This window comes from Equus asinus, chromosome 20 (assembly GCF_041296235.1).
Source record: "Equus asinus isolate D_3611 breed Donkey chromosome 20, EquAss-T2T_v2, whole genome shotgun sequence".
NCBI lineage: Eukaryota > Metazoa > Chordata > Mammalia > Perissodactyla > Equidae > Equus > Equus asinus.
In genome coordinates this window covers 82,013,889-82,041,361 of record NC_091809.1, presented here as the reverse complement: position 1 = coordinate 82,041,361, position 27,473 = coordinate 82,013,889, and the positions used below count along the sequence as shown (strand labels likewise).

Genomic DNA, 27,473 nt, shown 5'->3' with positions numbered 1-27,473 from the left:
TCTCTTTGATTCTGTTAATAGGGTGAACTGCATTGATTTAATTTTAAGTGTTAACTAGCATTGCATTTGTGGAATAGCCTTGAATTGGTTACGATATATAATCTTTTTTTTTTTAATTAATGTTATGATAGATTACAACCTTGTGAGATTTCAGTTGTACATTTTTGTTAGTCATGTTGTGGGTACACCACTTCCCCCTCTGTGCCCTCCCCCCACCCCCCCTTTCCCCTGGTAACCACCGATCAGATCTCCTTATCAATATACTAACTTCCACCTATGAGTGGAGTCATATAGAGTTCGTCTTTCTCTGACTGGCTTATTTCGCTTAACATAATACCCTCGAGGTCCATCCACGTTGCTGTGAATGGGCCAATTTTGTCTTTTTTTATGGCTGAGTAGTATTCCATTGTGTATATATACCACATCTTCTTTATCCAATCATCAGTTTCTGGGCATGTAGGCTGGTTCCACGTCTTGGCTATTGTAAATAATGCTGCGATGAACATAGGGGTGCAACGGACTCTTGAGATTTCTGATTTCAGGTTCTTAGGATAGATACCCAGTAATGGGATGGCTGGGTCATAGGGTATTTCTATTTTTAACTTTTTGAGAAATCTCCATACTGTTTTCCATAGTGGCTGCACCAGTTTGCATTCCCACCAACAGTGTATGAGGGTTCCTTTTTCTCCACAACCTCTCCAACATTTGTCGCTCTTGGTTTTGGATGTTTTTGCCAATCTAACGGGTGTAAGGTGATATCTTAGTGTAGTTTTGATTTGCATTTCCCTGATGATTAGCGATGATGAACATCTTTTCATGTGTCTATTGGCCATATTCATGATATATAATCTTTTTTGTATCATGTTGGATTTCATCTGGTAATAATTTAAGGGTGTCTATATTTATTAGGGATATTGTGATGCCGTGTTTTAAATTTCTTGATCAGATTGGTATTAGGACTGTGGTGGCCTGGTAAAATTAGTTGGGCAGTGTTCCTTTTTTCTACTCCGTCTTGACCAGAAGCAGAAGTCTCCTGGATTTTTAATACTTTTTAGTAGTCTGCTGAGATTTTATATCTTTTACTCATTATGAGAAGAATTTACTTTTTCTCAGCATATTTATCGTAGCAGCTTTAAAGTCATTGTCCGATAATTCTAACCTCTGGGTCATCTCGGGATTGGCATATGTTGGTTGTCTTTTCTCTAGAGAATATGTCGCATTTTCCAGGCTCCTCTTATATTGGGTAGTATTGCATAGTATCCTGGACATTGTGAATGTAATTTTGTGGTATCTCTGGATTTTGTTACTTTGCTACAAAGAATATTGGTATTTTTGTTTTAGCAGGTAGTTAACTTGGTTAGGCTCAGATTCTCGTTCCTGCCGTGGACGTTGGCTCAGATTTCAGTTCAGTACGTTTACCCTTGGGCACAGCTGCTTTCCTTTTGTCTCCTGCATATGTATGGCTTAGGATTCAGTTGGAGACTCAGTGAAATTCAGGATTGAATTTACCTGAATTTAACCCATTCTCTGGCTTCGTCCATGCTGGTGTCCTTCAAGGGATCGCCTGATCTCTTTTCCCTGGCTCCTCTGGCTGGAAAGATAGTTGTCTTTCTGTTGGGATTTGATTGCAGGCCACCCTCAGGGCAGTGCCACAGAAGAGGGCAGGTTCACCCTGTGTGTTGGTTGCTTGCACTAGCTTCTGAGTCTCTTCTTGCCAGTGATCTGTCTCCAGAACACTCAAGTAAGTAGCTTTTTGTATTTTGTCTAGAGTCTATGGCTCTTATTTATGGTAGGACCAGTTTGTTGGCTTCTCATTCTCTTATTCCAGAAGCAGAACTCCTGTACATTATTGTACACTTTTTGCTTTATCTCCCTAGCTGGACCTGGGTTCTAGGCCTGATATTGCCACTGAGTCTATAAAATTAGTGGATTGGATTAAATATTTTCTAAGGAAATTTTTTTTCCCGTTCTTAGTGGTTAAGTAGGTGTAGGTGCGATAGAAACAGCCTATAAATGACATTTAAAAGCAAATTTCGTTAACTTATAGGACAACTGCTATAGCTGTAGAACTTTTTTCCAGATTGTTAATTATTTACAATTTTGGTGGGAAAACTAGTACAGATGAATATGCCCTAAGCTACTAATTCTTAAACTTTTTGGTCTCAATACCCTTTTACACTCTTAAAAATTGTAAAGACCTCAGAGAACTTCGGGTCTATCTATTGATAATGTCTAGCTTAATAAAAGACAGATGGATTCTCACATTTGCTTCTGCAGTCAGTCTGTTGTGATATCACTAATCTTGTAGACTCTGGAAAACTCCACTCTACAGTTATGAGAAAATGAGCATGAAAAAGGGAGATAACGGGTTAGTATTACTATGAAAATATTTTTGATCTCACAGACTCTGAAGCAGTCTCAGGAATCCTCATGGTTTCCTGGACCATGCTTTCAGAACTTTTGCCTAAGGCTTTTCAGCTCCAATGTGATCTATGAGGAGAAAATTATTTCCTTTAATGTGTCATTTACAGTTAGTCTGTCCTTCTGAAATGAATCTTTAACATTGCCCATCACTGTCTTTGTAAAGACAGTGTAAAGGAACGTGTGTGCTTGCAAAGAGATGAATGTAGCTCTGCTTTTCTGATCAGTGTTGTATAAAAACACTAAAATCCAGTTAAAAGTGATCTATTGGAGATGCATATGTGACATTAACTATGCTTTGAGTAAACAGATAAGTAGAACACTGAAACCCATTAGAAGATGCTTAAGGAACGTTAAGATCTTTGAGCACTTGTCTTAGATGCAGTAGAAAGGAAGCAGCACCAGATCCCACTTGGGCAGCATTTATTTACTCTACTCATCAGAAATTAGAGCCAACAATCTTGGTTTTGAATGACTTGATATATTTCTGTAACTGGGCCAGTTTCTGCACACGGACCATAACACAAACACACTATACACATGCGTTCCTGTATTGGTTTAATATTTAGATTAACTTGTATCCTTAGTCCTTTGATTCTAGAAAACATATTCCAATTTGAGCGTGTACCCCGGAATACAGCAAATTAACCCCCTGCTCAGGCATATCCCTGTGTTCTCTGAAGAGTTGCTTTTCTTTTTTCTACTTTTTTTCCCCCTCTACCCAAGTAGAATTCAGTTTAATATTTTGTGGAACAACTCAAGTTAAAGAAATTGAACTCTTATCTCTTTGTGGAAAACAATTGCTTCCTAAGAATTTAGTATTTTTTCCTCAGTGAGATAAAGGCACCCTAGGGCTTTTATCACACTGCTGGGTTGTAAGGAAACTTGATTGTTTCCTGGCTCCTTTTTCTTTAATGATAAGCAACCTCATTGACTTTTCATCTTTGTTTTTACAGTGGGTTGGCAGAGCAAAATGGCTTTTGTCTCCACTGGACCCAAGCTCTTAGAAAGCAGAAACCGTTTCTCATCACCCAGAAGCACGTCCTTCATAAGGGTCTGCTCTGTTCAGGAAAAATTGCTCAGGATCGTTGCATAGAATTTTCCAGTCAAATATAATCAAGATGAGTGGAAATAAGCTTTTCTGCTTGTTTTCTTGGCTTGGATTTCCATGCCATCTGTTTAGAATCAGTGTTTCAGAGATGAGGAAGAAGGCGTTTTGGGTGAGAAATGATAGCTGTAAAGTACTTTCCACACAACTGCCAAAAGTCGTTTGCCGTGCCTGCTGCCTCAGTGAGGCCGGACCCTTACTCATCTCACCTAGTGCCCGGACCTCCTCACTGTCTGTGATGCTGACTTGTCTCTTTTGAAGTGTTCTACCAGCTTATCTTAGGGCTTGGTAACCTATTCAAATTATTTTAATGAATGGATTTTTTTTCCCATTACAATTTTAATTAGTTAGCATATATCTTAGGAAGGAGACAGAAATTTACTGAGTACAGCCAAATTGCTGTTTGGTTAAGATTTATGTCATGGAAAACCATGAAAAGTATATTATTGACACTATTGATAAAGACCAGGAGAGAAGGGCACATGCATTCATAGTGCTGTAATTGCGTGTGAATGCAAACATGTGCAACACATGTATGTTCATTGTAGGGCAGGATTTCAGATTTTATCTGGAGGCCAATTCTGGAAGGTGTTTGGATTAAAAGGGGGAATCTTAGTGACGTTAAACCATGATTTCATAGGTTTAAGTGGGAAATATTTTTATGGAAAGATAAGTTAACAAACTTACTTAGCAAAACTTAATTGTATCTCTGATATAATCTATCTGGGATTTATTTTATGAAATGAACATTCAGTAAAATTGCCTTTTTTTGAGGTACAGTTCTATCACTTTTTAAAAAATAAACTATTTTTTAGAGTAGTTTTAGGTTTACAGAAGAATTGTGCAGAAAGTACAGAAAGTCCCCAGTTGTTTATAGTTAATTTTTGTGAAAGGTGTATGGTCTGTATCTAAATGTGTTTTGTTTTGTTTTGTTTTGTTTGCATGTGGCTGTCCATTGATTCCAGCACCATTTGGTGAAAAGGCTCTTCTTTCTCCATTGAGTTGCTTTTGTTCCTTTGTTGGTGATCACTTGACTGTATTTGTGTGTGTCTATTTCTGAGCTCTCTATTCTAGTCCGTTGATTTATCTGTCTCCTCTTTCACCCACACCACTGTGTTTTGATTACTGTAGCTGTGTGGTAAGTCTTGACATTGGATAGTGTCAGTCTTCCAACTTTGTTCTTATCCTTCAGTACTAAGTTGGCTATTCTGGGTTTTTTCCTGTCTATATAAACTTTAGAATCAGTTTGTTGATATCCACAAAATAGTTGGTTGAGATTTCACTGAATCTACAGATCAAGTTTGGAACAATTGGTATCTTAATAATATTGTTCTTCCTATCCACGAACATGGACAGCTTTCCATTTATTTGGATCTCCTTTGATTTCTTTCATCAGAGTTTTGTAGTTTTCCTCATATAGATCTTAAAAATATTTTCTTAGGTTTATACCTAATTATTTCATTTTTTATGCTAATGTAATTGATGTTGTGTTTTAAATTTCAAATTCCAACTGTTCCTTGCTGTTTCATAAGAAAGATTTCAGTGTGTTAACCGTGTATCATGCAACCTTGTTATAATCACTTAGTAGTTCCAGGAGGTTTTTGGGTGTTTGCTTGTTTGTTTCTTTTGTGATTGTTTGGGATTTTGTACACAGCAGTATCATCCGTAAACAAAGATGATTTTATTTCTTCTTTCCCTATCTGTATAGCTTTTATTTCCTTTTATTGCCTTAATGCATAGCTAGAACTTCCTGTGCATATTTAATAGAGTGGTGAAAGTGGATATCCTTGCCTTGTTCTCCAACTTAGGAAGAAAGCATCTAGTTTTCCACTGTTAAGTATAATGTTAGCTGTAGGTTTTTGGGCAACTGTTCTTTACCAAGTTGAGGAAGTTTTCCTTTATTCCTGGTTTTGGAGAGTTTTTAATCATAAATGGGTGTTAAATTTTGTCATATGCTTTTTCAGCATCTGTTGATATGATTATATGATTTTTCTTTAACCTGGTTGATGTGGTGAATTGCATTAATTGATTATTGAATGATGAACCTGCCTTGCATACCTGGAATAAATAAATCTGACCATGGTGCATAGTCATGCGTTGCTTAACAATGGGGATACATTCTGAGAAATGCATCATTAGGCGATTTCGCTGTTGTACAAACATCATAGAGTGTACTTTCACAGACCTAGGTGATATAGCCTACTACACACCTAGGCTCTATGGTACTAATCTCATGTAATCTTATGGGACCACTGTCATATAGGCAATGCGTCATTGACCGAAATGATGTTAGGCCACACATGACTGTATAATTCTTCTTATACTTTGTTGGATTTGGTTTGCTAATATTGTTGAGGATGCTGCATCTATATTCATGAGAGTAATTGGTCTGTAACTTTCCTTTCTAGTGATGTCTTCATCTGGTTTTAGTGTTAGGGTGATGCTGGCCTCATAGAATGAGTTAGGAAGTTCTTCTGTATTTTGGAAGATTTTAAAGAACTGGTATTCTTATTTAAGTGTTTGGTAAAACTCACCAGTGAAACCATCTGGGCCTGGTACCTTCTGTTTTGGAAGGTTATTAATTATTGATTTAATTTCATATATATGTATCTGTTGGCCTATTCAGATTATCTGCTTCTCCCGGTGTGAGTTTTGGTAGATTGTCTTGAAGGAATTGGTCCATTTCATCTAAGTTCTCTTATTTGTGGGCGTAGAGTTGTTTATAGTATTCTTTAATTATTCTTTTAATGTCCATAGGATAAGTTGTGGTGGCCCCTCTTTCATTCCTCTTATTAGTAATTTCTATCTTTTCTCTCTTTTTCTTGGTTAGCCTGGCTAGACTTTTATCACTTTTATTGACCTTTCCAAAAAGCAGCTTTTGGTTTCATTTGTTTTGTGATTTTTCTCTATTCAATTTATTCTGTTTGGGGTTAACTAACTTCTTGAATCTGTAGATTTATTTCTTTTGCCTAATCTGGGAAGTTTTTAGCCGTTATTTCTATGAGTACTTTTTCACTCCTTCCATCTTTCTCCTTTCCTCCCAGTACTTGATGATATGAACGTTAGATCTTTGATATAGTTCTGTAGATCCTTGAGGCTCTGTCCATTTTTTTACAGTCTGTTTTTTCTCTGCTGTTTAGATTGATTGTCTTGTTCTGCCTTACAGCTTAAAGATTCTTTTCTCTGTCTCCTGCATTCTGCTGTTGGGCTCATTCACTGAGTTTTTTATTCCAGTTATTTTCAGTTCTAGAATTTCCATTTGGTTCTTTATATCTTCTATTTTTTTTTTTTTTTTACCGAGACTTTCTATTTCTTCACCAAGATGTTCTATTTTTTCATTTGTTTCAAGCATGTTCTTTTTGCAGGGAAAGATTCACCCTGAGCTAACATCTGTTGCCAATCTTCCTCTTTTTTTGTTTTCCTCCCCAAAGCCCCAGGGCATGGTGGTATCTATCTAGTTGCAGGTCCTTCTAGTTCTTTGATATGAGCTGCCACCACAGCATGGCAACTAATGGGTGGGTGGTGTGGTTCCACGACCAGGAAACAGACCTGGGCCGCCGAAGCGGTGAGAGTGCCGAACTTGAACCACTAGGCCATCAGGGCTGGCTCGTCAGGCATATTCTTAATTGCTGTTGAAGCATTTTTGTGATGGCTGCTCTCAGGTCTTTGTCAGATAATTGTAACATGTCGGTCATCTCAGTGTTGGCATCTATTGATAATTCTTTTTCATTTACTTTGACATCTTCCTGGTTCTTATTATGATTAAATGATTTTTGATTGAAATTTATACATTTTAGTTATTATGTCATGAGTCTCCGGATCTTATTTAAACCTTCTGTTTTACCTGGCTTCCTCTGACACCTCTCTGTCTGATAGGGGAAGGGACAGGCACCATCTCATTACTGCCAGGTGGGTGGAGAAGTCCAGGTTCCCCAGGCAGCTTCCGTGGATACCCAGGTGGTGGATGTGGGGTTGGGGGCTCATCACTGCTGGCCAGGAGTGGGAGTTCCAGCTTTCCACTAGGTCTCCGCTGACATCTGTCTGGCTGGGAGGAGTAGGAATGCCTTGGCACTGCTCGCCACATGATCCCCGCTGATATCGTGAGGGATAGGATGACCTCATTAGCACTGCGTAGTAGTGGAAGTTCTGACTCTCCACCAGGCCTTCTCTGATATCACCCAGCAGGGAGAGAGAGGGTTATCTCCTTATTGCTGCAAGTCCAGACTCCCTCTGTGGTATCCACTGACGCTATAGGGGGTTTGGTTGATTACCGCCTAGAAGGGATGAAAGCCCCGGTCCCTACTTGGCCTTCTCTGAAATCTGTGGGATATTAGAGCACCTTGGTTCATCTTGGCAAAGGTGGAAATCTACGTTTTGTTTCTATGGATTCGCCTATTCTGGACGTCTCTTATAAATGGGTTTTAAACTGGCTTCTTTCGCTTAGCATAATGTTTTCAAGGTTCATCTGTGTTGTAGTATGGATCAGCCCTTCATTTCTTTCTATTGCCAAATAATATTTTATTGTATGGATATACCACACTTTACTTATGTATTCATCAGATGGTGGACATTTGGATTGATTCCACTGTTTGGCTATTATGAATAATGCTGCTTTGAACTTTCATATTCAGGTTTTTCTGTGGACATGTTTTCGATTCTCTTGGGTATATACCTAGGAGTGGACTTGTTGGGTCCTGTGGTAACTCTATGTTTAACACTTTGCCACCTCCATCTTTTTTTTATTATTGATTTGTCTTACTGTATTGTAATGTCAGGAAAGAGGCCTGAGATATTTTGTAGTGTCTTTTGGGTTTTTAGAAAGGACTGTCTCCAAACTTTAGATTTATTTCTACTCTTATTCTTTGCTTCATCTATATTTTTTCCATTAATAATGGGTGGTGATAATTAAGTTACTCATATTGTAAATAAGTATTAAAGTGCGTTAAGCCATTGTTCATTTTGAAACATTGTGAATGTGTACTTCTTCAGTCATGACTTTTATATTCACAAATTTACCTGTGCTTTTAATTATTTAGAAAAAAGAAAGTGAGTGCCTGCAATTAAAAATTTTGGTGCTTCGAAATGAATTGGAAAGACAGAAGAAAGCTTTGGGACGGGAGGTGGCATTACTGCATAAGCAACAAATTGCATTACAGGACAAAGGTGAGTAAAAACACCACACAAACAGCCTAACCTCACATTCAGTAGTTTTCCTTTCTTCTCCACAGGCTCAAATAGTCATCTTTGCATAAATGTGGGGATATAATTTTTTTTCATTTTTGAAGTATTTCTTGAAGTAATTTGAAATTGGTACGTACAGAAAAGTATACAGATACAAACATACTCAGATATTATATTTTAAATTTTCAAAATGAACACACATACTACATAGTCAGAATCTCCATTGAGAAACAGAATTATGAGGACCCCAGAATCTCGGAAGCTTCCTCATGCTCTCTTCCATTCAGGACATCTCCAGCCAGACTAACCACTACCTTGACTTATTATACCAAAGATTAGGTTTGCCTAATTTTGGACTTTATACAAATAGAATCATATAATATGTACATTTTATGTGCTGGCTTTAGTTCAACATTTTGTTTGTAAGACTCATTCTTACCTGCATGTAGTATAGTCTTAGTTCATTCTTACTGCCAATAGTATTCCATTGTATGAATAGGAATTTATTCTTACATTTGGCATTTTGCTAATTTCTAGTTTGGTACTGTTCCAGATAATGATTTCATCAACTTTCTAGTACATGTTTCTTAGTGAAGATTTCTTATGCATTTCTGTTGGATATAAACCTAGGAGCAGAATTATACAGTCATAGGATGTGCACCTCTTCAGCTTTACTAGATTGTGTCCAAAAGTTTTCCAAAGTGGTTGTACCAGTTTACCCCCTCTCCATCCAGCAGTGCATCAGATCTCGTCTCGCAGCCTTGTTGGTGTTTGGTACTTTCTGTCTTTTATATTTTAGCTTTTCTGATAGGTATGTTGTAGTATCTCCTTGCAGTTTTAATTTTGATTTACCTAAAGACAATGAAGTTGAACGCCTTTGGGATACACTCCTTTGTGAAGTACCTGTTGAAGTCTTTTGCCCATTTTTTTATTGGTTTGGCAATTTTTTTATAGGGGTTCTTTATGTATTATGGATATGGGTTCTTTGAATATGTATTAAAAATGTATTTTCCCATTCTGTGGCTTGCTAGTTCACTCTTTAATGAAACCTTTACATAAACAGAAGTTCCCTTTTATCAGTCTATTCTTTTATATTTAAGGCTTTTTGTGTGTAGTTTGAGAATTATTTGCCTATTTTAATGTCATAAAGATGTTCTTTTATGTTTTCTTTTAAATGCTTTGCTATTGTGCTTTTTACATTTGTATGTGTGATTCATCAGGAATTGATTTTTTGTGGTTGCTTGTAAGGTAAGAGTCAAGATTCCTGTCTTTAATATAGATAGTCAGTTGACCCAGCACCATTTATTGGAGACCATTCTTTCTCCATTGCACCACAGTTTCACTTTTGTCATAAATCAGGTGACCGTATACTTGCGTGTCTGTCACAGGACCGTCTGCTCTGTTCTCTTGATCTCTTTGTCTGCTGTTTTGCCATTATCTCCCTGTTTGAATTTCTCTTATATTATAATTGGTGTTGCTGTCTGTTAAAGTTCTTCAGCTTGTTTCTTCAAGATCACCTTGCTTATTCTTGTTTTTGAAGATTGGCACCTGAGCTAGCATCTGTTGCCAGTCTTCTTTTTTTCTTCTTCTTCTTCTTCTCCCCAAAGCCCCCCAGTACCTAGTTGTATATTCTGGTTGTAGATGCTTCTGGTTGTGCTATGTGGGACGACACCTCTGTATGGCCTGATGCATGGTGCCATGTCCATGCCCAGGATCCAAACCAGCGAACCCCAGGCTACCAACGCAGAGTGTGCAAACCTAACTACTCGGCCACAGGGCCGGCCCCTCTTTTCATTTTTTAATATTTTAAATTTTTGTTACTTCATTGACTTACAACTTATTTAGAAGTGCTTTACTTTATTTCCAATGGATTTTTAAAGCAATATTTTTGAATTAGTATCTAGTGTTATTTGGTTGTAATAAAGAAAAATAATGAGGCAAATCATTTGCAAATTAATAAAACTTGCTTTGTGGCCCTGTATGTAGTAAACTTTTGCTCAGTGTTTTGTGTAAGTTTTTAAAGAATGCGTAATCTGAAGTGGTTCAGTGCTGTATGCTCTGTTTGTTAAATAGTCACATTTATTGATTGTGGTATTTAATTTTCATATCCTTACTAAAATTTTATGTGATTATTCTATCACTTCTGGCAAAAGCATACTAAAACTCTCAATACAATAATGGGCTTGTCTATTTTTCTTTATATTTTCTACCGATTTTTTGTATTGAGTTCATAAAAGTTACATCATTGTGAAATTTCAGTTGTACATTATTTCTTGTTTGTCACCACATCAGTGCTCCCCTTCACCCCCTGTGTCCACTCCCCACCCCTATCCCTCAGGTAACCACTGAGCTGTTTTCTTTGTCCATGTGTTTGTTTATCTTCCACACATGAGTGAAATCATACGGTGTTTGCCTTTCTCAGTCTGTCTTATTTCACTTAGCGTAATACCCTCCAGGTCCATCCATGTTGTTGCAAGTGGGATGAATCTGTCATTTTTATGGCTGAATAGTATTCCGTTGTATATATATACCACATCTTCTTTATCCAATCATCAGTCGATGGGCACTTGGATTGTTTCCATGTCTTAGCTATTGTGAATGGTGCTGCAACAAACATGGGGGTGCATATGTTACTTTGGATTGTCGATTTCAGGTTGTTTGGGTAGATGCCCAGTAGTGGGACAGGTAGGTCATATGGTATTTCTTTTTTTAATTTTTTGAGGAATCTCCATACTGTTTTCTATAGTGGCTGCACCAGTTTGCATTCCCACCAGCAGTGTATGAGGGTTCCCTTTTCTCCACACCCTCTCCAACATTTGTTATTTTTAGTCTTAGTGATTAGAGCCATTTAAACAGGTGTAAGGTGGTATCTTAGTGTAGTTTTGATTTGCATTTCCCTGATGATTAGTGATGTTGAACATCTTTTCGTATGCTTATTGGCCATCTGGATATCTTCTTTGGAAAAATGTCTGTTGACATCCTCTGCCCATTTTTTGATCGGGCTGTTTGTTTTTTTGTTGTTCAGTTGTGTGAATTCCTTATATATTATGGAGATTAACCCCTTGTAGGATATATGATTTGCAAATATTTTCTCCCAATTGGTGGGTTGTCTTTTTGTTTTGATCCCAGTTTCTTTTGCCTTGCAGAAGCTCTTTAGTCTGGTGAAGTCCCACTTGTTTATTTTTTCTTTTGTTTCCCTTGTCTGAGAAGACATGGTATTCGAAAAGATCCTTTTAAGTTCAGTGTCAAAGAGTGTACTACCTATATTATCTTCCAGGAGTTTTATGGTTTCAGGACTTATCTTCTATTTTGAGTTTCTTTTTATGTATAGCATGAGATAATGGTCTACTTTCATTCTTTTGCATGTGGCTGTCCGGATTTCCCAACACCATTTGTTGAAAAGACCATCTTTTCTCCTTTGCATGTTCTTGGCACCTTTGTTGAAGATTAGCTGTTCATAGATGTGCAGTTTTATTTCTGGGCTTTCAGTTCTATTCCATTGATCTGTGTGTTTGTTTTTGTACCAGTACTGTGCTGTTTTGATTACTATGGCTTTTTAGTACATTTTGAAGTCAGGGATTGTGATGGTAAAGGAATCGATTTTCATTTGAGTGTCTTGATTCATCCTGGCTTCATTATTTACCAGCTATGTAACTTTGTCTAATTACTCAGCTTCACCTCTAAGATGGAGTTAATAATAATACTTGTAACTATGCCTTGCTGAGTTTTAACGGACTTTTAAGTTCTGTTGATATGGCTGGTCTGTGGACCACACTTTATGTAGCAAGGATGTATGTGATGATCAGATTAGTTGTAAAATTGAAATGATCTTATAAAAATAGGAACAAAATACCTCTGTCTTTTTCCTATATCACACTTTGTTGGGTTTCTGTACCATTTAAGATAAAGTCCTGACTGAAGATGATTTACAAAGGCATCCTTTGGCCCACCTCAGTCTGAATGCTTCAGCCATGCAGAACTTCTTTTAGTTCATTCAGTATGCTTTAGTCTCTCTCACTGGGATTTAAGCCTCTGTTTAAATGTTGCTTTCTCCAGGAAAGCTTCACTAGCTCCTTTCTCCTTCTCTCATCTATCCCCTAGGTTAGATGTACTACTGTGCGTTTCCACAGCACCCTGCATTATTCCATTATAGCATTGTAATTGTTTGTTTCTTTCTCTAGAGTGTAAGATCTCTGAGGGTAGGCACTGCCCAGGTACTGTGTTAAACACTTATATTCTTTGGGCATGGTGTAGTGCCTGGGACGTAGTAAGCATTCAATGAATATTTGTTGAATGAATGACTCATACTTCATGGTTAACAGTCTGATGTCACAGGTATGTTACTAAAGAATGAAGCCTTCTGTAGCTTCTAGCTTAACCTTCATTTGGGAAAACTGATACTCTCATGAGAAATACCATAGAAAAAGTACGTATTGTTTGTCAGTGATTGTTAAAACTATCTGCATTCCAATATAGCTTGCATATTGACGTTTACACATGAGAGTCTAATAGGATAATGTTGTTTAAAATCGTAAGACATTGTGAATGAAGTCCATTTCCATGGAATCTCTGTTAGAATGACTCCAAATAAATAGGTAGTTGTGTACATACAAGACCTGCTTTAAGAGGTCTCACCTTCTGTGAAAGGACACATTTCTTATGGTGCTTCAGAAGGACCATCAACTTTTATTACATTCAAGATGCCTGCCACCTGTAGCATGTATTTCTGCATATCTTTTTCAAGATCCTCAATATTGAAAAGGAAAACACTATAGGGTTTTAGACGATTTAGGGGCTTTTGCCTTTTTCTAGTAGGAGTAATTTAATAATAAGAGGTACAATGTTTCGATTACAGTACTTATCACTGTGTAGCTATGATTTTATTTAATCACCACAGTAACTTTTTGAGGTGGATACTATTATTATTTACAGTTCGCAGTTGAGGAAACTCTTACGTCAGGGTCAGACGCATTGAGACATTAAATACCTTACTTAAGTTCACACAGCCAATGACAAGTGATAGTGGGATTAAAATCTTTGTATTGATTCCAAAATTCTCAATCACAGTGTAAGACTTACCCTCTACTACCTGTAGCTGATGTGTAAAGCCCCATGGAATGCAGATTACTCTAGCGTATGGTAAAAGACAGGGAGGTGCAGCTCTTCGATTGTGTTCCTGGTTGTTTTTTTTCTTTTAATGGTAGAGGGAAGTCCCAAGAAGCCTGTCGCCTATAAGCAGGTGAACTTCTAAACAGTTGGTTCTATCTCATTTAAAAGATTGAAGTATACTAATTATTGCTCATGTTTATAGAATGCTTATTGGTGCCAGGCAGTGTTATGTGTTTTCTTTATCTCATTTGGTTCCTACTAATAGTCCTGTGAATTAAAGGTATTATCATTATCCTCATAATAATAAAGCTATTGTATATTATTATCCAGTTTACAGATGAGGAAACTAGGTATCAGAGAGGTGAAGTGACTTTCCCAAGCTTATGGCGAGTTGTAGCGGAGCCTGTGTTCAGAGTTACTGGTGTCTTAACGATGCCGCAAAGAAAGAGGAGGATTTTGTAGATACTTATTCTAGTATTTTAATTCTGACAGTCAAGTCAGAATTAGCACATTCTTGTATCTCCATTTTATCACAGAAAGAAAGGATAGTAATGTTCAAGTTAAATGTGTATTTGCCAGGATGGGTCAGAATTGTTGATTTTTAACACTAACTTTGTATTTCAGGAGCTTTCTCCTCACTTCTATATGTGTGTTTGAGATGACTGTTATTTTGTATTTCCCTGAACTCTAAAATCATTGGAAGGTTAGGATCTGATGTTCGCACTTTGGTCTCGAACAGAAGCAGTAGAAAGAGTGCTGCCATTGGCCGCACTTTTCTGCCATTGGGAATTTCTGCAGACTGTGGTGGTCAGCACTGGTGGCTTGGAAAGCGGGGCTGGGCAGACACAGATAACCAAATTTAAGTACCAGTAAATCCTAGTCTACTTGTTGGGGACCCCTGTTCTTCATAGTGATTGTGCCAGTTAACCAGAGACGTACTTACTCTTGTCTCCTAAAAGTACATTTGTTTTGAACATTGTTCTTGTACATACATGAATGGACTATTTAATGAATCTTGAGCCAAGTTAGGATATTTTAGAAGCACTTAAGTCACTGGTATTGATACCATGAAGGGGAAAAATGTATTTGTCACTTGTGTTTGCAGCTTTGATTAGGTATGTTTGCTGGCCAGTAGTAAAATGATTTGCTGTATGACTATTTCTAGTGGCTTCTTACGTATTATGACCTCTCTTTAGCACTTGCTGTTTATCTAGGCACTTGCTACTCAGCCCAAGAGCTCAGTTAGAACACTCAATCAGTAATATATGGTATTTAATCTTTGCAACAGATTTCCTCTGAGCCACCATAAAGGAATTACTTAACTTCTGCATCTTTTTACACATCTGTGCGGTAAGGATAGCGGCTCATAATAGTGCCATATGGATTAATTTGTTTAAACATTTGGAAGAAACTAGGTACCTCTTATATATTTTATATTTTTGTTTATAAAAACTTATTGCAGCAGTATGATTTATTAGAAAGAGGCAAAAAGATAATTTCTATTTGTACTGCTGACTTGCTGAATGGCCACGTACTCTGAGGGGCCTCATTACTCCACACGCATTGGTTTCCCCTTGCCACACCTCAAAGGTGGTCTGCAGCAGCTTCCAGCTGGGTTGTGAGCTGATCTTTTCAGTATTAATGTTTATTAATATATATATATTTGCATTTCTGGCAGGTTTTAGTAGTTTCACTTATAATGTTTAATAAAGACCAGATTTCCCTTCATTAGTGTCTCAAGCTGAATAATCTTCCCATTAAATAATTATATGATGGTTTATAGGATCTTTTGCCTGAGCTCAACCCCCAAATCTTTGAGAAGCAACACTCTATCTAAATTAGTTTACTTGAAATTTGGTTTAGAAAATGTTAGATGAAACATTGTTCTTAAGGAAATGTGTTTAGTAGAACCTAAAGACATTTTATGAATGTTGATAAATCCAAGAACTCTTCAGTGGTGCCTGGGGAGTGATACTTACTTTATAAAAGCAGAGTTCCCTAATCTTTGTAGGAAGAAGCTACTTTTTAATGCAGTTAGTTTCTTGTTAGTAACGGTAACATATATGTAGCACGTTATAGTTAGAAAGTGCTTGCAGAAAGATGATCGTGTTTGATCCTTAAAGCATCCCTGAAAGCTAAGTGTGGTGAGTGTTATCTTCATTCCTCGTGTGAGATACTGAGCAGGTGAGAGACGTGGCCACGTACAAACAGACAGCAGTAAAGTTGGGATGTCGACCATTTTGTCCCAAATTCTGTGCCTTTCTCACTATTCCATACTATCTAAAGCCTTGCAAATACATTCATTTAAATCTTACGTAAATCCCATGAAGTAGATAACTTTTATTGAAATCCTGCAACATGCCAGGTTTCACTTACGGTATATCATTTAATACTTAAAATAGTCCTAAGAGATAATAATTTTCAGCCCCTTTTCCCAAATGAGAAAAACTGGGGCTCGGAGACATTTCCCTAGGTCACACAAATAAGTAACAGATCTGAATTCAGATGTTGATTTCTCTGACCCCAAAGCCTATCTTGTTTCCACTAAACGAATTATCACTGTTGCTTTCCTCTAGTGTGTGTCCATCGGATCGCCTGCCTGATGGTGTGTGAGTTTTCCATTTGGCCTGTGGGTTGTTAGGTGGAGGACTTTGTGCTGCTTTGTTCCTTCTTTTTACAGGGTGGGTCAAGTGAATTTTCCCCAAAGATTTCTTTGATTTGGTTGCGTTTTAGTTGATTAAGAGACCTGACTTAAAGATCTGCCCTCTGTCAGTTTGTCCTTAGACAAGTCCTTCAGCCTTTTTAGGCTTATTTCCTTTTCACAAACCAGATGAAAAATTTTGAATTATACAGTCAAGATTTTCTGCGGCTTTGAGATTCTAGTTACCTTAGGAGGGTAGGATTGGCAAAAGGGTGGGGATCTGTTAACCTTTTTTTAATGAATTTCTTTATTTTTCAAAGTTTGATGCCAACGATATTTACTTCCCAGCAATGAAAGATGCAAAAAAAAGAAAAGATTCTGTGACCCAAGTTTGTTTATACATAGTGTTTGTTAACTGGAAAGCCATTTGGTGGGAACAACCTATAGGAATCCTCTAACCATCCCCACTCAACTCCTATTGTACAGATTCTTCAGTTCATTTTGGTAACCAAGAGCAAAAACAAGCACATTCCTTTAGTGACGTAGTGTGTAGAAGAGGTCAGATATGTCAGATTTCATTGCTCAGATTTGGGGAAAGAAATTCCTCTTGGTAATTTCAGTGAATAAAAAGTTTTGATCCTTTATTGCCAAAATAAAAAAGGTTTTATATGAAGTTTCTATCGGTTGTGATAATTTCTTATTGTCATTATTGAACTATATATCTAGTTAGTTCTATTTAATTAGCTTCTGCTTGGTGAGTAAATTATTGTGCCCTTTGGCCTGCATCTCAGATAAAAGAAGAATTACACCGTATGGTCGTGTGCTGCATAGTGACGTTTTGGTCAGTGATGGACTGCGTATGCAACGGTGATCCCATAAACTTAGTGCCATCGAGCCTAGGTGTGTAGTGGGCTGTACCATCTAGGTTTGTGTAAGTGCACTCTGTGATGTTCACACGATGTATCCCTGTCATTAAGTGACACATGACTGTGTGTTTAAATTGGTGGTTTAGTTTCTATCAAAAGGTTGTAGATTGCTATTTGGAATGTTATAAAGACATTATTAAGCACTGTTTAGCAATTTTCCCTTCTTAGGTCACATGATCAGAAATTGAAAAATAACTTCTCACAAATTTGTAATTCAAGGTATATTTTTTGAAATGATGGCAAATTTTAAATTTTATTAGTCTATGTATGTTTTCTGATTTTTTTTTCCTTTTGAGGAAGATTAGCCCTGAGCTAACATCTGCTGCCAATCCTCCTCTTTTTGCTGAGGAAGACTGGCCCTGAACTAACATCTGTGCCCATCTTCCTCTGCTTTATATGTGGGACGCCTGCCACAGCATGACTTGCCAAGTGGTGCCATGTCTGCACCTGGGATCCGGAACAGTGAACCCTGGGCTGCTGAAGCAGAAAGTGTGCACTTAACCCCTACACCACCAGGCTGGCCCTGTTTTCTGATTTTTTTTATAGCCATTTGACAAATTCCTAAACAGACTTCCTTCAAAATTATTAATATCTGCCTTTCAAAAATTTCTGGACCTAAGAACAATTTTTCTCTGGGATATATGCTATTAAAATTTCTTTACTTTTAACTGTTGGCATTATATGCAGCTTGTAAAAGGCAGTAAAGCCAGACAACTTGGCACTAGGGAGGGCAAATGTGAGTCCTTAGTAAACCTCAGGTTTTCTTTTTAGAATGATTCAGCTTTCATGTATTTGTAATCACTTATTCCAGTAATGTTTTGACTGGATTATAGGAAAGGCAAGCTATCATATTTTGATCTCCTCCTTTTGCACTGGAAAGTATAGATGTGTAGAAATAAGCCACCTGACAGAATTTTATTTTGGTTTGTCATCATTTTTTCTCCACTTACCTCTTAGAAAACATTGGAAGTGGTATTTACAAAAAATACATTTACAGTTTCAATATGGATTGAAAAGAGATCATAAGGATTAACATCCTCGAGGTGGGCAGAGCAAAATGGCAGGGTGAGCTGACCCGGGATTCTCTCCCCTCCAAAATACAATAAAAGATTGGAAGAACTGAATTTCAGAGAATAAACATAATGCCAGCTCGTTAGAGACCTACAATACAAAGAAGGCGGCGATCATAAACCCTACTTACAGCCTCGGAGGCGCTGGAACGGTAGGAGAGAACATCGCTCCCTCCCCTAGAGTCTGTGATCGCTGCAGCGCAGGTCAGGAAGGAGCGAGGGAGGGGCCGCACGACCAGGGGATCATCCAGGACTCCTGCCGCTGATTCAGTGGAGACCCGCTGATGGGGGGAAAGCATCTAAATCAAGGGGCTTGGGAGACCAGAGAACAGAACTGATCTGAATCCAGACTGCTGCGTGTGAGTAGCAGCCCCTCCCCCCCAGCAAAGCCAGTGGGCGCAGCCATCTTGTCCCAAGGCAGAGAGCTCATAACACGTGGCTCTCGACGCCCATCTAGTGGCGACAGGCTGTAACTGCAACTGAATTCTACCACCATGCGAAAAAACCACTCCTCTACCATCCAGCAATTTATAAAAGCCCCAGACCAGAAGGAAAACAATAAAAACACAGAATTAAGTCCTGAGGACTTGGAATTAGGTAAACTAAGTGATAATGAGTTCAGAGCAGCTATAATCACAAAACTCAATGAGGTAGAGAGAAAGATAGAGAAACAAGCCGAGTTCTGGAGTTACTTCACAAAAGAGATTGAAACCATAAAGAATCAAACAGAATTACTTGAGATGAAAAACACGATGGACCAGATAAAACAGAATACGGATTCCCTGAATGCCCGTGTAGACAACATAGAGGAGAAAATTAGCATAATCAAGGACAGACAGGCTGAATGGCACCAGACAGAGGAAGAAAGAGAACTAAGAATTTAAAAAAATGAGGAAAATCTCCGAGAGATAATGGATTCAATGAGGAGTCAGAACATAAGGATCATAGGAATTCCCGAGAATATGGAAAAGGAAAATAGAGCAGAAAGTGTGCTTAACGAAATTATTGAAGAGAACTTCCCAAATCTAGGGATCAATGGAGAAATGTGTGTAGAGGAGGGTTTTAGATCTCCTAGATTTGTCAGTGTAAAAAGACCTACGGCAAGGCACATAGTAGTAAAGTTGGCAAATAGGAATGATAAGGAGAGAATGCTCAGGGAAGTAAGGAAAAAAAAGAGAATAACCTATAAAGGAGCCCCTATCAGACTGTCAGTAGATTTCTCTACAGAAACCCTACAAGCTAGGAGAGAATGGAGTGACATATTCAAAGCTTTAAAGGATAAAAACCTTCAGCTAAGAATACTCTATCCAGCAAGAATTTCCTTCAGAAACAAGGGAGAAATTAAATCTTTTCCAGACAAACAAAAGTTAAGGGAATTTGTAACTAAAAGCCCTCCATTACAAGAAATCCTCAAGAAGGCTCTCATACCTGAAAAAAGAAAAAAGGGAGAAAGGGGACACAATCCACAGACTAGGGAGACCGATGGATAGAACCAGAACAGGATAGCAAATATTCAATTATAGCATTAGGGTAAAGGTAAGGAAACTACCAAAACAAGGACGATCTTAGCACTCTAACTACAAATTAATAAGACGAGTTGGAATGAAAAATGAAAATAATTATTTAGGAGGGGAAGAGCAAAGGGTCTAAATCAGTTTTGGTCAAGTAGGTAAAAGACCACCAGAGAATAGACTATATTATACATGAGATTCTAAATACAAACTTCAAGGTAGACACTAAAATAAAGTACAGAACAGAGTCACAAATCATAGATAAGGAAAAATCTAAGAAACCCAGCATAAGAAATTGCAGTATTAAATGGGTAATCTAAAGCACACAGGAAAAGAAACACAGGAAAACAAGATAATGAGCGACAGACTGACAGCATTAAGTCCACATGCATCAATAATCACTCTCAATGTGAACAGATTGAACTCTCCAATAAAAAGACACAGAGTGGCAAAATGGATTAAAGAACAAGATCCAACAATTTGTTGCCTCCAGGAAACACACCTCAGCCCCAAGGAGAAACACAGACTCAGGGTGAAGGGGTGGAGGACAATACTTCAAGCAAATAGCAAGGAAAAAAAGGCAGGTGTTGCAATTCTCATATCAGACCAAGTGGATTTCAAAATAAGACAGGTAAAGAAAGACACAGAGGGACAATATATAATGATCAAAGGGACGCTTCATCAAGAAGAAATAACGCTTATAAATATCTATGCACCCAACACAGGAGCACCAAGATTCATAAAGCAACTATTAACAGACCTAAAGGAAGATGTTAAAAACAACACAATAATAGTAGGGGACCTCAACACCCCACTCACATCAATGGACAGATCATCCAGACAGAAAATCAACAAGGAAATAGTGGAGCTGAATGAAAAACTAAAACAATTGGACTTAACAGACATATATAGATCACTCCACCCTGAAAGAGCTGAATACACATTCTTCTCAAGTGCACGTGGAACATTCTCTAGGATAGACCATATGTTGGGAAACAAGGCAAGCCTCTACAAATTTAAAAAATTGAAATAATAACAAGCATCTTCTCAGATCATAGTGCTATAAGGCTAGAAATTGATTACAAGAAAAAAGCTGAGAAAGGCACAAAGATGTGGAGACTAAACAACACACTACTGAACAAGCAATGGATCATTGAAGAAATTAAAGAAGAAATCAAAAAATACCTGGAAACAAATGAAAATGATAGCATGCCATACCAACTCACATGGGATACAGCAAAAGCTGTATTAAGAGGAAAATTCATCGCAATACAGGCACATCTTAACAAACAAGAAAAATCCCAAATAAGCAACCTTAAAGCACACCTAACTGAACTAGAGAAAAAAGAACAAATGAAGCCCAAAGTCAGCAGAAGGAGAGAAATAATAAAAATCAGAGCAGAAATAAATACTATTGAAATGAAAAAGGCAGTAGAAAGGATCAATGAGACAAAGAGCTGGTTTTTTGAGAAGATAAATAAAATTGACAAACCACTAGCCAGACTTACAAAGAAAAAAAGGGAGAAAGCTCAAATAAACAAAATCAGAAATGAGCGAGGAGAAATAACAACAGACTCTGCAGAAATACAACAGATTATAAGAGAATACTACCAAAAACTATATGGCAACAGAATGGATAACCTAGAGGAAATGGATAAATTCTTGGACTCCTACAATCTCCCAAAGCTCACTCAAGAAGAGGCAGACAATTTGAACAGACCAATCACAAGGAAAGAGATTGAAACAGCAATCAAAACATCCCAAAGAGTAAAACCCCAGGACCAGATGGATTTCCTGGGGAATTCTACCAAACTTTCAGAGAGGATTTAATACCTATCCTTTTCAAGCTATTCCAAAAAATTAGGGAAGATGGAACACTTCCTAACACATTCTATGAGGCCAACATCACGCTGATACCAAAACCTGACAAGGACACCACGAAAAAGGAGAACTACAGGCCAATATCACTGATGAACATAGATGCAAAAATTCTCAACAAAATTTTGGCAACCAGAATTCAGCAATTCATCAAAAGAATCATACATCAGGATCAGGTGGGATTCATACCAGGGACACAGGGATGGTTCAACATCCGCAAATCAATCAACGTGATACACCACATCAACAAACTGAGGAATAAAAACCACATGATCATCTCAATAGATGCAGAGAAGGCATTTGACAAGATCCAACAGCCATTTATGATAAAAACTCTGAACAAAATGGGCATAGAAGGAAACTACCTCAACATAATAAAGGCCATATACGACAAACCCATAGCCAACATCATACTCAATGGGCAAAAACTGAATGCCATCCCCCTGAAAACAGGAATGAGACAAGGATGCCCTCTATCACCACTCTTATTTAATATAGTACTGGAGCTCGTGGCCAGAGCAATCAGGCAAGAAAAAGGAATCAAAGGAATCCAAATAGGGAGGGAAGAAGTGAAACTCTCGCTGTTTGCAGACGACATGATCTTATATATAGAAAACCCCAAAGAATCCATTGGAAAACTCTTAGAAGTAATCAACAACTACAGCAAAGTTGCAGGGTATAAAATCAATTTGCATAAATCAATAGCATTTCTAATACTCCAGTAATGAACCAACAGAAAAAGAACTCAAGAATACAATACCATTCACAATCGCAACAAAAAGAATAAAATATCTTGGGGTAAATTTAACTAAGGAAGTGAAAATTACAAGGCCTTTCTGAGAGAATTGGATGACAACATAAGGAGATGGAAAGACATTCCATGTACATGGATTGGAAGAATAAACATAGTTAAAATGTCCATTCTACCTAAAGCAATCTGCAGATTCAGCGCCATCCCAATCAGAATCCCAATGACATTCTTGACAGAATTAGAACAAAGAATCCTAAACTTCATATGGGGCAACAAAAGACCCCAAATTTCTAAAGCAATCCTGAGAAAAAAGAACAAAACTAGAGGCATCACAATCCCTGACTTCAAAACATACTACAAAGCTACAGTAATCAAAACAGCATGGTACTGGTACAAAAACAGGTGCATGGATCAATGGAACAGAATTGAAAGCCCAGAAATAAAACCACACATCTATGGACAGCTTATCTTTGACAAAGGAGCTGAGGGCATACAATGGAGAAAAGAAAGTCTTTTCAACAAATGGTGCTGGGAAAACTGGAAAGCCACATGTAAAAGAATGAAAATTGACCATTCTTTTTCACCATTCACCAAAATAAACTCAAAGTGGATTAAAGACCTAAAGGTGAGACCTGAAACTATAAGGCTTCTGGAAGAAAACGTAGGCAGTACACTCTTTGACATCAGTATTAAAAGGATCTTTTCGGACAGCATGCCTTCTCAGAGAAGGGAAACAATAGAAAGAATAAACAAATGGGACTTCATCAGATTGAAGAGCTTCTTTAAGGCAAATGAAAACAGGATTGAAACAAAAAAACAACCCACTAACTGGGAAAAAATATTTGCAAGTCATATATCCGGCAGAGGGTTAATATCCATAATATATAAAGAACTCTCGCAACTCAACAACAAAAAATCAAACAACCCAATCAAAAAATGGGCTGGAGACATGAACAGACATTTCTCCAAAGAAGATATACGGATGGCCAATAGGCACATGAAAAGATGCTCATCATTGCTGATCATCAGGGAAATGCAAATCAAAACTACACTAAGATATCACCTTATACCCGTTAGAATGACAAAAATATCTAAAACTAATAGCAACAAATGTTGGAGAGGTTGCGGAGAAAAAGGAACCCTCATACACTGCTGGTGGGAATGCAAGCTGGTGCAGCCACTATGGAAAACAGTATGGAGATTCCTCAAAAAACTAAAAATAGAACTACCATACGATCCAGCCATCCCACTACTGGGTATTTATCCAAAGAGCTTGAAGTCAGCAATCCCAGAAGTTCTGTGCACCGCAATGTTTATTGCAGCACTGTTTACAATAGCCAAGACGTGGAAGCAACCTAAGTGTCCAGCAACAGACGAATGGATAAAGAAGATGTGGTACATATATACAATGGAATACTACTCAGCTGCAAAATACAACAAAATCATTCCATTTGCAATAGCATGGATGGACCTTGAGAGAATTATGTTAAATGAAATAAGCCAGCGAGAGAAAGATAATCTGTGTATGACTCCACTCATATGAGGAATTTAAAATTATGGACCAAGAACAGTTTAGTGGATACCAGGGGAAAGGTGGGGTGGGGGTGGGCACAAAGGGTGAAGTGGTGCACCTACAACATGACTGACAAACATTAATGTACAATTGAAATTTCACAAGATTGTAACCTATCAATAACTCAATAAAAAAAAAAGAGATCATAAGGCGCATAAAGGAAGTGGGAAGAGGTTTGAGTGTGTGTGATACACCTTTGTCAGTTCCTTTATTCGTCATTTATGGAACACCTATGAAGAACCAGGCACTGTGTAAGATGTTAAAAACATAATGACATGTCTGATGCTACATGACAGATATATGTAGAGGGTATCACAGGAGCACAGAAGATGAGCATCTGAGTATCAGAACCCTAGGTAAGGGAGGTGACACTTAATCTGTGTCTAAAAGAATATGTAGGAGGAGGAGATGAGTCTTTCCCGGTAGAGGGAGCAGTTTATACAGAGGCATGGAGGTAGATTACAGAACTGAGGCTGATTCCAGCAAAGCTTCAACTAAGGATACATTTCAGTAAGGGCCCATAGGACAGGCTGGAGAGATAAAGAAAGACCTAATCATAAAGGAAGTTTATGTTGAAAGGTGTGAAGATCTGCTGAAATAACTTAAGCAAATTTCTCAAAGACAAAAAGTAGATAGGACTATATTGATGACTGTGATGCAGAATGGAGATTAGATGTATGATTTAGAAAGTTCTCTTTGAAGAGTTGAAGGTAGAGAATTGTCAGGAAGTTATTACAGTAATAATTAAAGTCTAAAGGGGTTGAGAATGTAAAGGGAGGAGGGAGTGTATGGTTAAGAGATGTTTAGATGATAGACTCTACTGTTAATGGCTTAGTGGTTAGGAGGAGAAAGGGAGAGAGAAGGGTTTAGTATAGTTCCCAGGTTCTGGCTTGGACAACTAGCTAGATGATTAAACCATTCATCAAGACAAATACTGGAGGAGAAGCAGGTATTAGGGTAAAGAGGGTTGGGAAGAATTAATTAAGACTTCAATTTTGGGTACTGAACTAGTGATTAAGACAGTAAACAAACCAACAAATAAACTAAATATTAGATTGTGACACGTGCTAGAAACAAGCTGTGATGATAGATAACTATGGGAGACCTTGTTTTTTCGGTGAGGAAGATTGGCCCTGCGCTAACATCTGTTGCCAATCTTCGTCTTTTTTTTTGAGGAAGATAAACCCTGAGCTAACATCTGCTGCCAATCCTCCTCTCTTTGCTCAGGAAGATTGTCCCTGAGCTAACATCTGTGCCCATCTTTCTCTATTTTGTATGTGGGACGCCTACCACAGCATGGTTTGACAAGTGGCGTGTAGCTCCACACCTGGGATCTGAACTGACAAACCCTAGGCCACCGAAGAGGAGCACGCGAACTTAACTGCTGTTGCACTGAGCCGGCCCCTAGTCTTCCTCTTTTTGCTTGAGGAAGATTGTCCCTGAGCTAACGGCTGTGCCAGTCTTCCTCCATTTTGTGTGTGGGATGCTGCCACAGCATGGCTGATGAGCGGTGTGTAGGTCTGCACCTGGGATCCAAACCTGCATACCCCAGGCAGCTGAAGCGGAGCATGCCGACTGAACCATGACAGCACCGAGCCGGTCCCTGGAGACTGTTTTCACAGGTGGTACTCAGACAGGGTTTGCTTGAGAAGCTCAGTCTTGCAAGATAAGAACTGCTGGAGTGCCAGCAGAGGGGACAGCAAGTGAAAAGGCTTGCACCTAGGAAAGGCTTGGACCGTGGAATAGACAAGAGGCCGTTGTAGCTGGAACATAATTTGTTAGGAAGAGGATAGTGTAAGATGCGGTTGGAATGAGGAGAAATTCAGAGTATGAATGAAGATATTTGCCTTATCCGTTGCACAGGAGGAGCAGGCTAATAAAATGGCACAGGGGCAGGTGCGTCTCCATGTTAGGTAGTGGGTGGGACTGTGTAGGAATCCTTCTGTTATTTCATGGCAGTAGGAGATGAGGTCCTTACACTGGATTTAGGGGAGGTGTAAGGCTTGAGGGGAATGGATGGGATAATCATCTGTCAGAGTGGGAAGCAAACTAATGTGAGAATTGTGGGAGAATTGCTGGACAGTGTGCCTGTTTGTGCTTTGTGGTTATTGTTTTTAAAGTAAAATCAGTCAGACTAGTTTAATTTTCTCTACCCTCTTAGAGCTTCATGGGGAAGGGCAGGTTGAGAGAATGCAAATATGGAACAAAAGTGAGCTTATTCCCATTTTACAGATGAGGAAGATGAAGCTCAGAGAAGTTGAGACACGTCTAGAGTCCGGAAAGTGGTGTAGGTAGGATTTTAGCAGATCTTTTCTGATCCCTAAGTCCATGGGCTTCCCACTAGAGCACTCTGCCTCCCGCAGCATCTGCCTGTTGTATTTAAACTCTAAGATTAGCTCTGACCTTCTTAGTCATCCAGCCAGTTGTGGAGAGTTATGAAAGGCATCAGTTGCTTTCCATTGCCTCTTAGAAGGAAGTGTATCAGTTCTTCGGGGAGAAAAAAATCTTATCTTGGCACTAAATTCCTAGAGGAGTTTAGAATGCAGTTTCTTATTTGCAGGATATTAAATATCATATGAAATATAGTCGATTGCAATTTTGCAAAAGTTACAGCAAAAAATATTTATTAACCCTTAAGAAGGGCAGCATCATAAATCATAGTACAGTAAAGACGTTTCTGCAGGGAGGGAAACTAAAATAGTCAGAGTATATTGCTTTTTGGTTATCTGCCTTGACGTAGAAAAACCAGAAGAATGACAGTTTATTGGTTTTAACTGTAATTTTGACAGCTGGCCATTGGCCAGTCTGAGACCAGACTCTGGTGAGAGAGAGCCTGGAGAGTCTGTGTTTTGTTTTGTTGATAGAAGCGAGATTCATATTCTTTACGTGTATTAGATATACAGGAGACAGCATTGACATTTGGTTATTAAAGTGCTTGATTTGCCTTCTCGCTGAACTGAGGGGCCATCTTAACAGTGAAACGCTGGTGTGTGCCTGCACGGGGCCAGACGTTTCGGAAGCACGTTTGGATTATAGTAAACCAAACACGTGCATTTGCTTTCTCTCCCTTTCAGTGACCCGTTGATAGGATAGTAAAGATACTCGCATAAAGAATAAATCCATGGTGATGGTGAAAATAAAAGAGGGTGCCATCAGAATAGCAAAGATTTTGACACAGTTCTCAAAGACACAGAACTGATAAGATTGTATTGGCGAATAAACTAGAGTGGAGAGAAACTGCAGCCTGGAACACAGATGATAAAGGCTGCAGTGGGGGTTTCTGGTAGAGCTCTCAGAGGCCTCA

The 27,473-nt window shown here is 38.3% G+C and overlaps 1 protein-coding gene across 11 annotated transcripts in view; it reads left to right on the top strand.

Moving 5' to 3' along the window:
• The window catches only part of UVRAG (UV radiation resistance associated), a 309,656-nt gene that overhangs the window by 144,461 nt on the left and 137,722 nt on the right, over positions 1–27,473 (top strand). For all 11 annotated transcript variants that reach the window (XR_011495820.1, XR_011495819.1, XM_070490660.1 and 8 more), the window contains one exon: positions 8,566–8,692. Coding sequence is in view for 9 of the 11 variants with exons in the window: in XM_070490660.1 (XP_070346761.1) it covers positions 8,566–8,692 (127 nt within the window). In the remaining 2 variants the exon portion in view is untranslated. The remainder of the gene's footprint in view (positions 1–8,565; positions 8,693–27,473) is intronic.